The sequence below is a fragment of the Onychomys torridus genome, chromosome 9, assembly GCF_903995425.1.
Source record: "Onychomys torridus chromosome 9, mOncTor1.1, whole genome shotgun sequence".
Taxonomy (NCBI): Eukaryota; Metazoa; Chordata; class Mammalia; order Rodentia; family Cricetidae; genus Onychomys; species Onychomys torridus.
Window position 1 is genome coordinate 21,831,489 of NC_050451.1, and position 15,395 is coordinate 21,846,883.

The 15,395-nt window shown below is 39.2% G+C and overlaps 1 protein-coding gene across 1 annotated transcript in view; it reads left to right on the forward strand.

The window, feature by feature from the left end:
- Positions 1-14,935, forward strand: part of LOC118591204 (cadherin-related family member 3-like) — an 84,060-nt gene extending 69,125 nt beyond the window's left edge. Inside the window, exons 14-19 of the mRNA XM_036199332.1 lie at positions 861-1,102; positions 2,104-2,303; positions 4,733-4,752; positions 5,947-6,014; positions 7,566-7,614; positions 14,769-14,935. Of these exons, the coding sequence (XP_036055225.1) occupies positions 861-1,102; positions 2,104-2,303; positions 4,733-4,752; positions 5,947-6,014; positions 7,566-7,614; positions 14,769-14,935 (746 nt within the window). The remainder of the gene's footprint in view (positions 1-860; positions 1,103-2,103; positions 2,304-4,732; positions 4,753-5,946; positions 6,015-7,565; positions 7,615-14,768) is intronic.
- Positions 14,936-15,395: the final 460 nt, after the last annotated feature.

Consider the following 15,395-nt stretch of genomic DNA (forward strand, 5'->3'; position numbering starts at 1 on the left):
TATGAGGACTAGTTTGATATTTATACCCACTGTTAGGTTCATCTTGTTTATAATAGTGTCTTCTAGGCCCTGGAGAGGACATAACCTCTTGAAGACATAATTGGTACTGTGGTCTGATTGGCTCATTAGATATTAGTCTAGAACAGTGGTTCTCAACCTCCCTAATGCTGTATGTAACCATTTAATACAGTCCCTTATATTGTGGTGACGCCAACCATAAAATTTTTTCATTGCTACTTCATAACTGTAATTTTGCTACTGTTATGAATTGTAATGTAAATAACTGTGTTGTCCAATGGTCTTGGTGACACTTGTAAAAGTGTAATTTGACCCCCAAAGGGGTCATGACCCACAGGTTGAGAATCACTGGTCTAGACCAGGTTGAATGTGATAATCAGATAAAGGAAGAGGAAAAAATTAGGAGGAATAATCAGATAGTAGCATGAGGTTTGCTGGCCACATGCAGGGCTTAGAATCATGATCTCAACTTTTAAAGACATTTTTCTTTTCTTTTTCTTTTTTTTTTCTTTTTTGAGACAGTATCTTTTGTAGAACAGGAAAGCCTTGAACTCTCTATGTAGCCAAGGATGACCTTGAACTTTTGATTCTCTTGCCTTTCCTTTCCAAGTGCTAGGATTATAGGCTTATCTTAACATGCTTAGTTTAAAATACTTTTCCCTATATGTATTGATTATTTGATTTCAACTTTATTATAAGCTATTTATAGATATGGAAATTTATAGTATAACACAAATTTTAATCTATGTACACATTCTGTGTTTTAATTTCATTTAAAGGTAGCTTGAGATCATCTGATGTATTATGAAATAATTTTAACTTTCCCATTATTCCTTTTAAAGGAAATGAAAACCTTCATTTCCAATTAGACCCAAGTCGGGGTACAAATACTCCAAAATTAATTGTGAAGAATCCTTTCAACTTTGAATCTGGAGCTGAACAGCAGCAGCAATACCATCTTGTGGTGCATGTAATCGATGACAACCTGAAATCTGGCAAAGCCATCAAGCCCAAGACAGGAACTGCTGTTATAGATGTTTATGTGAGAAGAATCAGCACACCACCTCCTCCAACCCATTCTGAAGTAAGGAGTTACAGAATTTAATTTGTATCTCTATGTAATATTTTACTGCCAAGTCAAATATCGACCAGAAATCCTAAAAGAATGATCAGGCCATCACTGTTCCTTATATGCCTTTAGACTCTTGCACTAATCCAAACAAACACTCTCTTGGACACTGTGCATCTGTGAATAAATATTGTGTGCACAAGAATTAGTGAAAATTATATGTGCATATGTAAAGGACCACTAAACTGCCTACAGCGGTCTTCTAAACTGCTGGCTGAATAATATGAAGGTCTTGCTCAATAGAAAGAAGCACTATTCAGTGAATTATAGCTATTAAAAACCTCTACAAATAGACATTTTAAAATGACTATGCCATCATAATAATGGACACCTATGGTGTACCAGGCATTGCATTGCATGCTTTATGGCCACCATTTCATCTCATTTTCAGTACAACTCTACAACATTTAACAGACCTTTTAGTATTTTATCCTTTATAAAGCAGATATGGGAAGCCTCTGCTGAATTATCAGCCAGCCAAAGATGAAAGCTCCTGCTCAGTAGACTTTAGGGTGTATTTTATTGTTTTGTGGCCTTTAAAATACAAATTAAAAAGTCTTTTTCCTTGTATATTTGATTTTCAAGAATGTACTATTACTTCAAACTACACAAAAGGGCGTAGATAACAGGGACATACAAGCCTAAAAAGGACCTCATATATCATCCAGCTCAACCTCTGAATTTTATAGATCAAAGGACTCAGGTGGAAAGAAAGACCCGATTAGCTTTGGATCATGGAGTATCCATTTCCTGCAGCTCTCTTCTCTACATTATTAACTTGCTGGCTCTTTGTGTCATCATGTTTCTCATTGTTGCCTGCATACTTATGAGATATGTATGAGAACGGATCCCACCACCTGTTAAGACGTTGGTTCTACACAGATGCTATACTGTGTAAACACATGTGTTTTGAAAACTGGGACTAACACTCTGTTTGCTTTGAAATCATTTTGCAGCAAAGAAAAGGTCTGACCGTTGTGTACACAGCTGTGAACACGTACAAAACCAGTGACTGGTACATTCCTTTCATCCTCGCTCTGACGGCTGTTATCTTTATTGGATTGTTTTCCTGGATGTGTTTTCTATTTTGGAGATATGGAAACATAAAAAGCTGCTCTCAGAAATTGGCCAAGGAAGACTCCAAGTTGAAACCCAAGTATGTGATTTTTTTTTCTAGGCTTTTGATACAAAAAAATTAATTAAAGTTTGCTAATCTTAGCTGTCAGTGATTTTGCCTAAGTGTGCATTAGAGAGACAAAATAGTAGGGATACAAAACTCAGCGACCTCTTTCACCAGAGATTCCAGACCCACTCTGTCTCTGAACTAGTTGGGAGGCATTCTTTAGTAAAGGGTGACATTTTAGGAGACACAGCCTCAAAGCAAACTGCCTGACTCCTGGTTCTTTTTACCTCCTCTTCCACAATGGTCTCTGAACATCAGGTGCAGGAGCTGCACTGTAGATGTATCAGTTGGAAAAGAAGCCCACAACTCTGCACTTTGATTGGTTGTGGTTTTCTGTAATCGTCTTTCTGTGTTGCAGAGATGTTTCCTTGGTGAGTGGTGAGGACTTCACTTATCTATGGGTATAAGGTCAACTATTCAGATGTAATTAGTGATTATGCTGGCTTATTAAAGTGTGTGCTTCTGAGCTGAACAAGGACATGCTAGTGTGAAGGGGAGTGGTGCAGAAGTTCAGGAGGCCTCAGCCCTATGCAAAGACCTACAGACAACTAAGGAATGATGAGCGCAGGAGAAATATTCCTTCAGGAAAGGCACAGCAATTTGTTATCTAGTACCAAATGGTTAGACCTGAAAACATCCATACAACTATTATTATACATATGGAGCAGGCTGTATAATACACACACACACACACACACACACACACACACACACACACACACATGTAATGCAATTAATGAAAAAGAGGCCATGAATTTGAAAGAGAGCAAGGAGGCATATATGCGTGGGTTTGGAGAGAGGAAAAGGAAAGAAGAAATTATACAATTATATTATAATTAAAAGAAAATTAAAAAGCCAGTAACAGAGGTTAGCTTGGTGGTATTTATGAGATGGAGGCAGGAACTACATAGTATATTTGAGGCCAGCCTTAGCCTCAATGCTGAGACTTTGTCAAATACACACACAAACAAAACAATCAAAAACCAAACAAAGAAATAGGTGGGTATAGACGCGGCTTAGAAATTAAAAGCACTGGCTGCTCTTGCCGAGGACTGGAGTTTAGTTTTTAGCACCAACTTTGGGTGATTTATAATCTCTTGTAACATCAGTTCCAATGGATCTGATTCCAGCCTTCATGGGAACCTGCCCACCAATTAAAAATAAAATAATAAATCTTAAAAAAACAAACTACCAAATAAAAACAAGAACAAAAACAGAATCCTACCCAAACTGAACAGAAAACAATAAAACAGTAGGTAATACTGTAGAATGTACTATCTGTGAGAATTAAAAACAACAACAACAACAACAACAAATAAATTTGTGAACAAACAGGCACCTCATGTTATCTTGAGGCAAAGTGGTTTCATGGGCAGATGTTTTACAATCACCAGGAATTAATTTAGGGACTGGTAGGTGACAAGTGTCAGTTTCGTCTCCGCACGATTGATTGTTTTTAAGATTTATTTATTTATTATATATACAGTATTCTGCCTGCATGTGTCCCTGCAGGCCAGAAGAGGGCACCAGATTTCATTACAAGTGGTTTTGAGCTACCATGTGGTTGCTGGGAATTGAACTCAGGACCTCTGGAAGAGCAGTCAGTGCTCTTAACCACTGAGCCATCTCTCCAGCCCGACTAATTGGTTTTAAAGCTCATTGAGACCAATGGATAAGAAAACACACCTGCTTTTGTGGCCATTGATAAATACTGTTCTTCAGGGTAGAGAATGCCATAGCTTCAAAGTGGTGTAGGAACCAGGTCTAGAGGCACAGGCCTATAATTGCAGGTCCTTGTAGGATGAGGCAGGAGGATTGCAGATTCAAACCAGCATGAGTTGGACCATTTATATCAAAAGGAAAAGGAAGGATGGGGATGAGAGTTACTGGTTGAGTGTTTCCCTGGCATGTTCAAGGCTCTGGATTCAATCTCAATAACATACACACACACTTCACACACATGGACACACCACACACACAACACACACACACACACACACCACACCACACCACACCACACACACACACCACACACACACACACACACACACACACACACACACACACACCACACCCCCACACACACACATATACACTGTACACATACACCATACACACACACACATACATCACATATACACACCACTCACACACATATACACCAATGAACTTCTATGCAGGGTAACACACACACTTTAGAACTTGAGTTATATTTTTGTTAACTACACAGGATTTTTAAAAAATGGTGCAGTAAAACAGATGAAAACGGCTAATGAAAACTACATTATTCTTTTTAAAGATTAGTTGTGATAACAGTCATGTGTTAACTATTGAATGAAATGATTTTCAACATACATTGTCATAATTTAACTGATGTTTTGTCAAATTTTCTTTCTATACAGAAGAATGAAGTATGTTGTAGGTAAGATATGATTTCCTAATTATTCTTGAATTATGTGATTTAGAAAATTACATGTACTTATTTTAATACAACATTTCCTTGACTTTTTGAGAAATTCTTGAAATGCATTTTGATCTAGTCACTTTCATTCTTTCTCACTGGCCTAAAATGCATTCGGAAAGTAATTGTTTATCCTACAACGTTTGCGTGGCCCTTGCACTCATGGCCATACCTTGCCAAGCTTGCCAACGAAACTGACACTTATCACCTACCAGTCCCTAATTGTAGCTCACAGGGTCACAGATGGGAGTGCTGGTGACAGCTTCTTACCTCCAGCAGCTTACGTGGCACTCTGGGCTACTGTGGAAGTTATGCAGCGGGAGGGGTGGGGGGAAGGCTTCATGGTTATAGCAATTTGAGCTCTCCACGTCCTGTGACCAATGTGTATGGTGTTTTCAGCAGTGAGTATCTGAGTATCACCATCAAGTTTTAGTAGGCGACCAAGGGCAGTGACAGTGAGCCTATATTTTGGGGAGAGCTCCAGGACACTCCCACTAATAGCTTGAAGGGAAGTATCCTATATATTTGTTGTTGAGCTTTTTTTTTTTTTTTTTTTTTTTTTTTTTTTTCAAGTCAGGGTTTCTCTGTGTGGCCCTGACTGTCCTGGAACTTGATCCATAGACCAGACTGGCCTTGACCTCACAGAGATCCACCTGCCTCTGCCTCCCAAGTGCTGTGATTAAAGACATGTGTCACCACCATGTGGTGGTGCTGGGCTTTTTACTTGGCAATCAGTGTTACTCCAATTAAATTATTTTATATGAATATATCTGTATCAAAATGAACCTTATGAATACTAGGCTTTTATATGCTGTTTTTGAACATCTTTAGTGTTATGTTAAAAATATGGACTATATCACAAATTTGCTTGTCATCCTTGTAGAAGGGCCATGCTGATCACTTCAGCTTTAGTGTGTGTATTGCTGAAGTGACCACATCTTTATTTTAATTTTTAATTTTGTGGGAGGCTACAGGAAGCTGGTGGGAGTCGGATTTCCCTCTCTACCCTGTGGGCACCAGTCTTAGGTTGCCACACTTGTCAGCAAGCACCCCAAACCTTAGTCATCTTACCATCCAAATTGTGTCTTTTAAAATTGCCACCCACTACACATTTGCCATTTAGTTATTCTTAACTTTAATGCATTTTTTAAACAGGAGACAGAAATCAAAAAGGAAAAAATGTAATTACAGAAACCAGAAATAAAAAGCGAGAAGTACTAACAGTAAGTACATTTTTGTTGCATATTAAAAAGGTTTTCCTTCTAAGGATATGGTAAAATCCATACAAACTTCATAGGAAGGAAATAAAATCATTTTAGTTCACCATTTTTAATGAATTAGTATGTGTTACAATGCTAGGATTTCAGATAAAATTTTAGAAACTTGGTGAGGGCAAAATTTACCTAAAGTATATGTGCATATAGCAAAAATGACTAGGCAAATGTAGCTCTAGCATTACTTAACACTACTTAGAATTTAAAACTGTATTTGAAATTGTTATCCATGTGACATATCTGGGCAAATTCCTCAACCTTAGAGTCTTTAGAAGATGGTAAATCTACACCCAGAGAAGGCAAACCAGTTCAAACTTGCCAAGGCATAACCACCCAACAATCCACATAAATACACCAGAGAGGGCTGGTCCTTGGACCCTCAGTTCAGCATAGAACAAGACGGGCACCTTTGCTTTTGTTGCCTGCCTCCTAGGCACTCTGGGCATTCCTACGAGAGTCCTGGCTAGCCATGGCCTTGTTTCACAGGCTGGCTCCCCCTCAGTGTTCCACTCTCTGCCTTTTCTGTAAGGAGGTTGATGCCACCAAATCTTGTGAATTAGTTTTCTAGTGTTTCCCTAACTGAATACTTTGGATTGGGTGGCTTAAATGACAGAGATTCATTAGTCAGAGTCCTAGTGGTGAGATGCCCATGGTTCTGCTGAGGTCTTTGGCCTTGAGGACAGTCTGTTGTCTGAACCCTCATTTGCTCTTAGAATATTGATCATATTGGGCTAATCCATAACTTCATTTTACTTCACTACCTCTTTAAAATATTTCCAAATGTAGTGGCATTCTGAGGTACTGGAAAGTCAGGAAGCTGGCATACAGATTTAGAAGGAAGGTACAGTGTGATATATAACACATCTCATACAAGATTCCCATGAGAAGTATCTGAGTTAACAGAGGTCAGAGCAGGCCTACCATTGCAGGGGAGGTTGTTGAGAGAGGTAAAACTGACAGAAAGTTTTAGTCCCTACACTGCTAACCTTCTACAGATTAAAAAGATGGGAGAACTTACAAGAAATGATGTCCTATACTTATTTCTATTGATGTAATAAAATATTCTGACAAAAATTCAACTTGCAGAAGAATATTTTCCCTTACAAAGCCAGGTCCATCACTGCAGGGGCAGGAACCTGGAGCAGCTAGTCACATCACAGGCAGCAGCAGAGAGCAGTAAGTGTATGGAGGCTTGGGATTCAGCTTGTTTTCTCTACTCTTAATTGTCCAGAGCCCCAAGCCAGGGAATGGTGCCACACACTTTCAGGCCAGGCCTTCCCACATCAAAAAACATACTTAAGCCACCTCTCCCAGACATGTCCACAGTTCAACCTGATCTAGATAGTCCTCTATTAAGACCCTTTCCAGGTGATTCTAGGCTATATCAAGTTGATAAAAATTAGAACTAACCATCACAAATAATGTGCTTAAAGTATTTAACACATGACAAAAGTAATTTTGTCAAGTTGACTTTATTACTAATGTGGACTGTTTTTTAAGGAAACCACTGTATATGAGACTGTGTTTGATGGAGAAGCCATTGATCCAGGTAGGATGCTTTTGTATCTTTTGAATTAAATCCAGTTTGTGGATTTAGATACTCAAAACTATGAATGGATTGATTATTCACTATACTTTGCAAAATAACAATGCTGGAGAAACTTACTCTAGGGCTAAGAAGGGATCAGATAAAAAAATCAATTGAATCATCAATGGCATTTAATGCCTGGAGGCCATCGCCCTTACTCAGTCCTATCAAATTATTGCCACCTAGAGATAGGCCAGGAACTTAGGATTTTGAGGCAAAAGGAACTGGACATCTACCATCTTATATATGAAATATGCATCTTTTAAATTTGGGTAATAACTTTAACTCCATTTAAAATAAATAAATAAAATATTTTTATTCCTGATTATATATTTCTGGGTACCAAACCACCCCAAAAGTTACCAGCTTAGGATAATAACCATCTTAACTTATTCTTTAGTGTATCAGGAATGTGATTTAACTATTGTCTGGGCAGTTCTTTGTCTTTATGTGGATAAGTGATGTTTCTCCAGTACTGTTATCCCAGCAGCTCGTCTGATGCAGTAGGTCCAAAGTAGTGATATTCACAGCTTGACATCATGGGAAGACATTTGCAGGATGGGTGTAGCTGGGTCCTCTGGCCTCTTCATGTAATTTCTCTGTCAGGATTAGCTGGGCACTGGGCATGTTAGCTTGGATTTCTAGATAGAGTTCCAGGGACCTTGTCGCCTTTTGAGACCCAGGCCTAGAAATCACATGACATCACTTATGCTGGTCTATTGGCTAAGCCACCAATGTCTACCCAGGTTCTAAGCAAGTGACATTTCAAACCTTTTCAAGGGTCAAGCTCAAACACTGTCTTAGCTATCTTTATTAGCCTCCATATCTATAGGCCTGCTGGGTCATAGATTCACAACTCTTATTCTACCATTTATCTATTATGAATCCTGGAGTTGCAAAGCAGACCATACCTTCATTTTATAAAATGATGCACAATATTTTCTTTTCCATGCGCTTCATTCCTAAGGGAAGAAAGAGAACTTAGGAATGCTTAGAGGCTCAAGACAAGCCACAGATCTGGAATTAGAATCCCAAGGTTTTGAAGTTTATGTAATCAACCTTTTCATGTGATCTTGGAGGAAGCATTTAACATTCCAGAGTCTCCCTTTTCACAGCTGGAAAATGGGTATGATACAGGCTTTGCCTGTCTCCTGAGGGTTACTGTACAATTTAAACACAACTATAATAAATATAGTCAAATGTCATGTAACACAAGGCATTAGTTACACCAAACTCACTAGTACTACAGAATCTTGTGGTATTGCTCTGTAATTTACCTCCTGCCAGCTCTGAGTGTCTTCACATGAAATTAGTGATGTTTTATTGCTAGCGTACAGGTTTTCCCCAAATAAAGTAACCCTTTAAAATATTTTATTAATTGAAAACATATCACTCATCCATTGTATATTAAATAGGCTCCTAGGAATTTCAGTTTTCAGTAAATCATTAAAAGTGTATTTGTGTTGTTGGTTGCTTTTGCCTGCCACCCAGCTCCCAAATAAATCACACACAGACTTGTTATAACTTATAAATACCTGGCCTTAGTTTGGCTTGTTTCTTGCCAGCTTTTTGGAACTTTAAATTATTGTGTTTACCCTTTACCTCTGGGCTTTCTCCTTTTTTTTACTTCTGTATATCATACTTTCACTGGCTGGCTGTGTTGCTGGCCCCTAGCATCCTCCTCTCCTTGTTCTCTTACTCCTTCTTATCCTCCCAGATTTCTCATTCTATATATTCTCTCTGCCTGCCAGCCCTACCTGTCCTTTTTCCTGCCTTGCTATTGACTGTTCATCTCTTTATTATACCATCAGGTGTTTTAAACAGGCACAGTATCACAGCTTCACAGAGTTAAACAAAGGCAATATAAACAAAAGTAACACATTTCAAAATAATATTCCCCAACATATATGAACAAATACAGAGTGTTTACTGATGCCAAACATCACTTGCTATTCTTATTTTTCACAAGGATGAAGGTTGTGTTTGATTTCCAGATTCCTATGATGGGAATATCATCACTGTCCCTGTTTAATCAGGATTGAGTCAGAGGCTCAGAGAATGGGTCACAGTCATATGACTTTCTTTACTTTCAAAGGCAGGGAGGAAAGAGTTGATATAACTCTTCAGGGCAGAGACTGGATCTTAAGAAGCAGTAAGGCAAAGGCAGATGCGAAGGGTACAAGAGCAGTAGGTGACTATTAAGTGCCTATAAGCAGGTGATGTCTTTTACCAGACTTCCTGGTATAAGAATAGGAGAGCAGCTTGTGAGACTCTAAGCCCTCTCCTTGTCTCCTCTATTGTCACCATTGTTGCTATTTTCCATTGCTTGGGATTGAACCTGAGATGTTGCACACACTAGGAAAGTGGTCCATCACTGTGGGATCTTGCATGAACTAAAGTGGTCCATCACTGTGGGATCTTGCATGAACTAGGCAAGTGGTCCATCACTGTGGGATCTTGCATGAACTAGGCAAGTGGTCCATCACTGTGGGATCTTGCATGAACTAGGCAAGTGGTCCATCACTGTGGGATCTTGCATGAACCAGGCAAGTGGTCCATCACTGTGGGATCTTGCATGAACTAGGCAAGTGGTCCATCACTGTGGGATCTTGCATGAACTAGGCAAGTGGTCCATCACTGTGGGATCTTGCATGAACTAGGCAAATGGTCCATCACTGTGGGATCTTGCATGTACTAGGCAAGTGGTCCATCACTGTGGGACATTTCACACACTAGGCAAGTGATCTATCACTGAGCTATAATCCCAGCCCACTATGTTATCATTATTATTGGAAACAATTAAATTTTTTTCATGCCATTTTTTTTGGTTTCCTCTAAAATTAGAACTATGTATGCATTTAATCAATATACCATGTTCCAGGCTTATAGGTGCTTTATAAACATAATCTCTTTCATTTTTATCATGTTAAATATTCACAATACAAAATTATGCTTTTTATTAAAAACTATTTTTATCACTGTGTGTCTGTGTATGTGTATTTTCCTCAATTGCTCTCTTCTTACTTTTGAGATAAAGTCTCCCACTGAACCTGGACTTCACTGATTTAGCTAGAGTGGGTGGCCAGTGAACTCTAAGAACCTACTTGTTTTTTCATCCCACTACTCTCCACTGGAGTTACAGATGTATTCCTCTGTGCCCAAATTATTACTGCTTTTATCTAAAATAAGTTCAAACATTTCATGAATGTAACTCACTTTAAACAAATTCACCCCCTTCTCATTTCTAGCTTCTCCCCTCTCCAGCTCCCAACACATTTTCTTCCCAACTTAATGTACTCTTTTTTTAATAAACAAAACACCAAAACAACACCAAAACAACAACACCAACAACACCACCACCAACAACAACAACAACTCACTGAGTCTACTTAGTGTTGCCTGTGTGTGTCCAGGGCCATCTACTGGAGCCTGGGCAGTTTCCCAGCAGCCACATCCACAAAGAAAACTGGCTGGCCCAACCCCAGCATCCACAGTTACTAACAGACCCTTCCATGGACACATTGAAATCATGACTGACTTGATCTTGCACAGGTTTCATGCACGCAGTCACAGCCACTTAGCTTGTTTTGAACCCTATTTTTGTTAGACGCACAACTGAGGTATCCTCTTCAAGTTCCAAAGTAAACTGCTGGATAAGGGTAGTGTGTGTGTGTGTGTGTGTGTGTGTGTGTGTGTGTGTGTGTAAGGGGTTTTCAGTGAAGAATGCTGTCCATATGCACATTAGAGGAAGAATCATCCTTCAATGAATGGATTTTGAGGAGCTGGCTCAACATGGTACAGCTTTACAGGACACTGATACTAACCTACACGTGTTGTTTCATATCGTTTTTTACTAAATGTTTGGTAGGACTTAGAATGAGAGGTATAAAGTCCAGTTTGGTTTTGGATTCAGATAAACACAGATCACAACACAACTTCCTTCCTACCTTTGCCTGTAGATGTAACCGGCTTGTTAAATAAGAAACACAGAACCGATTGCAGAGTTAAAAACCACGAGGTCAGAGCAAGAGCAGAAAACCTTACCCTTCACTGCTTCTGCTGTTCTTCCTCTCCGCAAGAGAGCTACCTCTCTGTGTCCTATCTTTTAAATAGATTTTCTGTTCTGTTTTCTCATTGGTTGTAAACCCAGCCACATGACCTCCTCATCACTGCCTGTTTGTACAGACCTCCAGGTCTTCTATGGTTGGTATTGAGATTAAAGGCGTGTGTCTGCCATGCTGGCTGTGTCCTTGAACACACAGAGATCTACCTAGCTCTGCCTCCCAAGTGCTGGGATTAAAGGCTTGCCCCACTACCACCCAGTTTCTGCTTTGGCTTGCTCTGACCTCAAGGCAACTTTATTAACATATAAATAAAATCACATTTCAATACAAATAAAATATCACTATATTTCCCCTTTTCTATTTTAATAAAAAGAAAAAAGAAAAAGTTATTACTAATATAAGAAAAACTATCCAATAAGTATATACAATATATACAGTCAAGAATTACATTAACAATGTCTAGTCCATTAACATTTGACAAATTCAGATTAAAAACTCCATTATATATATTAACAATGTCTAGTCCAGTAACATTTGATAAACTCAGACAAAAAGAATTTTCATTACTTATATTTAAAACAAGTAGTTCCTTTTTAAATGTAGGTCCAATAATTGACCTTTTCATCTGATCATATCCGTATTCTCTCTTTTTTCTCTTCATGAAAGTTTCAATAATCTACCTTTTGTCATCTTTCTCTTTCTCTTTCTCTTTTTAGAGTAGATTCAATGATCTACCCATTTACCCTATTATTTCTTTATCTTTTTTCTCAGAGTAGATTCAGTGATCTACCTCATATCTATATTTTTTCTTTTTCTTTTTTTTTTTTTTAAATCCCAGCTCTATTTTTGGGTTAATTGTCAAGTCCTGTATCATTTGTCCAGCCGCTGCATAATGAGAAAGCGCAGGGCTTGTTTCAAGTCCTTGTTCAAGTAGTCTGTCAGGCTGGATCATCTCAGCCAGTCATCTCAAATTGTCCTGACCAGGTTGTAGTACAAAGTCAATCTTTCCGTGGTGCTAATGGCTTTACCATAGTCCACATGAATTCATCTTTGTTGGGTCCCATCATTCTTTTGAAGATTTCAAAGTTGCTGTTAGGCATGTTCAATGGTTCTCTGAAGACTTCCTTTTGTGTGTGTGTGTGTGTGTGTGTGTGTGTGTGTGTGTGTGTGTGCCTCCTATGTGGTTTGGAGCAATCACAATCTCATGTCTGTCTGTCTTTCGGAACCATGAACGTTCTTCCCTAGAAGAGAAAATCTGCATTTCTCTTGCCAACCTTTTCCAAACTGACCTTTGCTGATGCTTTTTTGTAACACGCTGGTCCTGGCAATTCTTCTCTGAACAAGCATCAGTAAATTCTTTGTTCCAGGTAGCAGTATCACCGAAGTCACCAACATGATGAGAAGCAGCCTGCAACTTGGAGCAGCAGTCACTGCCTCCATGGTCCCACCGACACTGTTTGTGTCTCTGCCCCGGCCGAAGCTTCTCCTAGGCCGGCCTCAACTGGGGATCCTCCTGCCTCTGCCTTCTTCAGTATCCTACCGGTGTGCGCCACCACAACTGGCTTTTAGGACACATTTGGCTGTTAGTTTTAAAGATCTGTAGTCCCTTACAGGTGGCTTAACATTGTCAGTTAACAAATGTGCGTCTCAGTCTCCTCATTTCTTTTTTTTTTTTTTCATTTAAGTATTGTGAATTTTCATTATATTTGTGTTTTAATTTTACACATCAGCCATGGGTTCCTCTGTTCTCTCCCCTCCCACCCCTGCCCCCACCTTTCCCCCATCCCCTCCCCTCCATTCCCATCTCCTCCAGGGCCAAGACTCCCCTGAGGATTCATTTAAACCTGGTGGATTCAGTACAGGCAGGTCCAGTCCCCTCCTTCCAGGCTGAGCATGTGTCCCTGTAAGGCCAAGGTTCCAAACAGACAGCTCATGCACTAAGGACAGGTCCTGGTACCACAGCCTGGATGCCTCCCAAACAGTTCAAGCTATTCAATTGTCTCTCAGTTTCCTCATTTCTAATATGTCAGCCCCTCTCGAACATATCAGGTGTGTTTGTCATGAAAACACTGCATTTAATCCCTAAGTACTTCTACTATTAGACAGATACAGGAATCATTGTTCTACTATTGTTAATTTTTTATTTAGCCATCTCATCAACAGCCACGATATTCTTCTTTCAAACCTTATCTCCACATTCTTTCTCCAATATTTCATTATTGTTCCTATAAAGATTGATTAATAAATCCTCAGATTAATTAAGGAACCTGCAGAGGGGGAGGACTTGGTGACAGTTTTGAGTTATTCTATTTTTTTAACCTTTAAAAAGTAATTAGAGGCTCACAAAATTGTCAAAAACCAGTACAGAATTAGTACTGCATACCCATCTGTTACCAAGGTTCTCCTAAAGCAGTGGCTCTCAACCTTCCTAGTGCTCCAACCCATTAATATAGTTCATCATGTTGTGGTGACCCACAACCAAATTATTTTCGTTGCTACTTCATAACTAATTTTGCTACTGTTATGAATCATAATGTAAATATCTTATATGCAGGATATCTGATATGTGACCCTGGGAAAGGGTCATTTGACTTCCAAAAGGGTCATGACCAACAGGTTGTTAGACCCACTGTCCTAAAGAGAATATCTTTGATAATCACAATACATTGTCCTAAGTAAGAACCTGACATTGGCACAGTACAATCAATTAGACCAGAGGCTTCAGACTCCATCTTTTTTTGCATATTCTAAAAATATACCTCTTTATGGAGAGCCAGTCATCTGTGGAGATTAATGTAACTGCTGAATGTATCAGTATATAGTACTGTTCTTCCCACCAAAGAATTCACTAGAAGGTGCAAATTTTTAAATGTATGTGAAGTCACAAACTGCCTACTTTTGCTTCTTTTTTTCCTTTCTCTTGGTAAAGAAAGCAAGACTTGAGAAGGCAGGCTAGCCACTCTCTGGACTGCACAGCATGTGTTTAATAAACTCTTGGTGCAAGTCTGCCATAATTCCTTTTCTCTGTGTTGTGTGCTTTCTTTCCCTCAGTCTCTGGGAATGTGTATGCCTACAACAGCCGGACAGGTGCAAGAAAGTGGAAGGCACTCATTGAGCACCAGGAAGAGTTCTTTGGAAACATATATTCCCTCTCAGAGGCCCATCCCTTGAGGGAGTCAACATCCTTGAAAATTCCTGTGCAACAGCAGTTCCTCTGAATGATGGCATTTTTGTGGATGTGACTGGCATGGCTGCCTAAATTAAGGCTAGACACCTGAGGTCAGCAGCTGCGTCAGTGTTTCTAGCTTTCCAAGATCATCTAATTCAGACAGAGGGCAGCAAGAGTGTCGACTGAGTCTCCAGCTATGTTTTTGCTGAAAACTAGAAACTAAATCTGTATATACCCTGTGTCATACTTTGCTCTTTTAGATCTCACATGGTTTTTCTCACTGCTGGAGTCCAGTACATGCTTGGCACAGAGTAGGACTCCATACCTATTTGGTAAATAAAATAATTTGAGTATCTGAATTTAGACCTCTTGCTTTGATTCTGGTCACTTATTCCACTGTGATTTACAGAACAAAAATGGGAATCATCTTCAGGAAGGGTAATTTGTTTTGTTTTATTTCATTTCTTGTAGTCATAAAAAATGTAAGGTTTTACAGAAGCACAATTGAT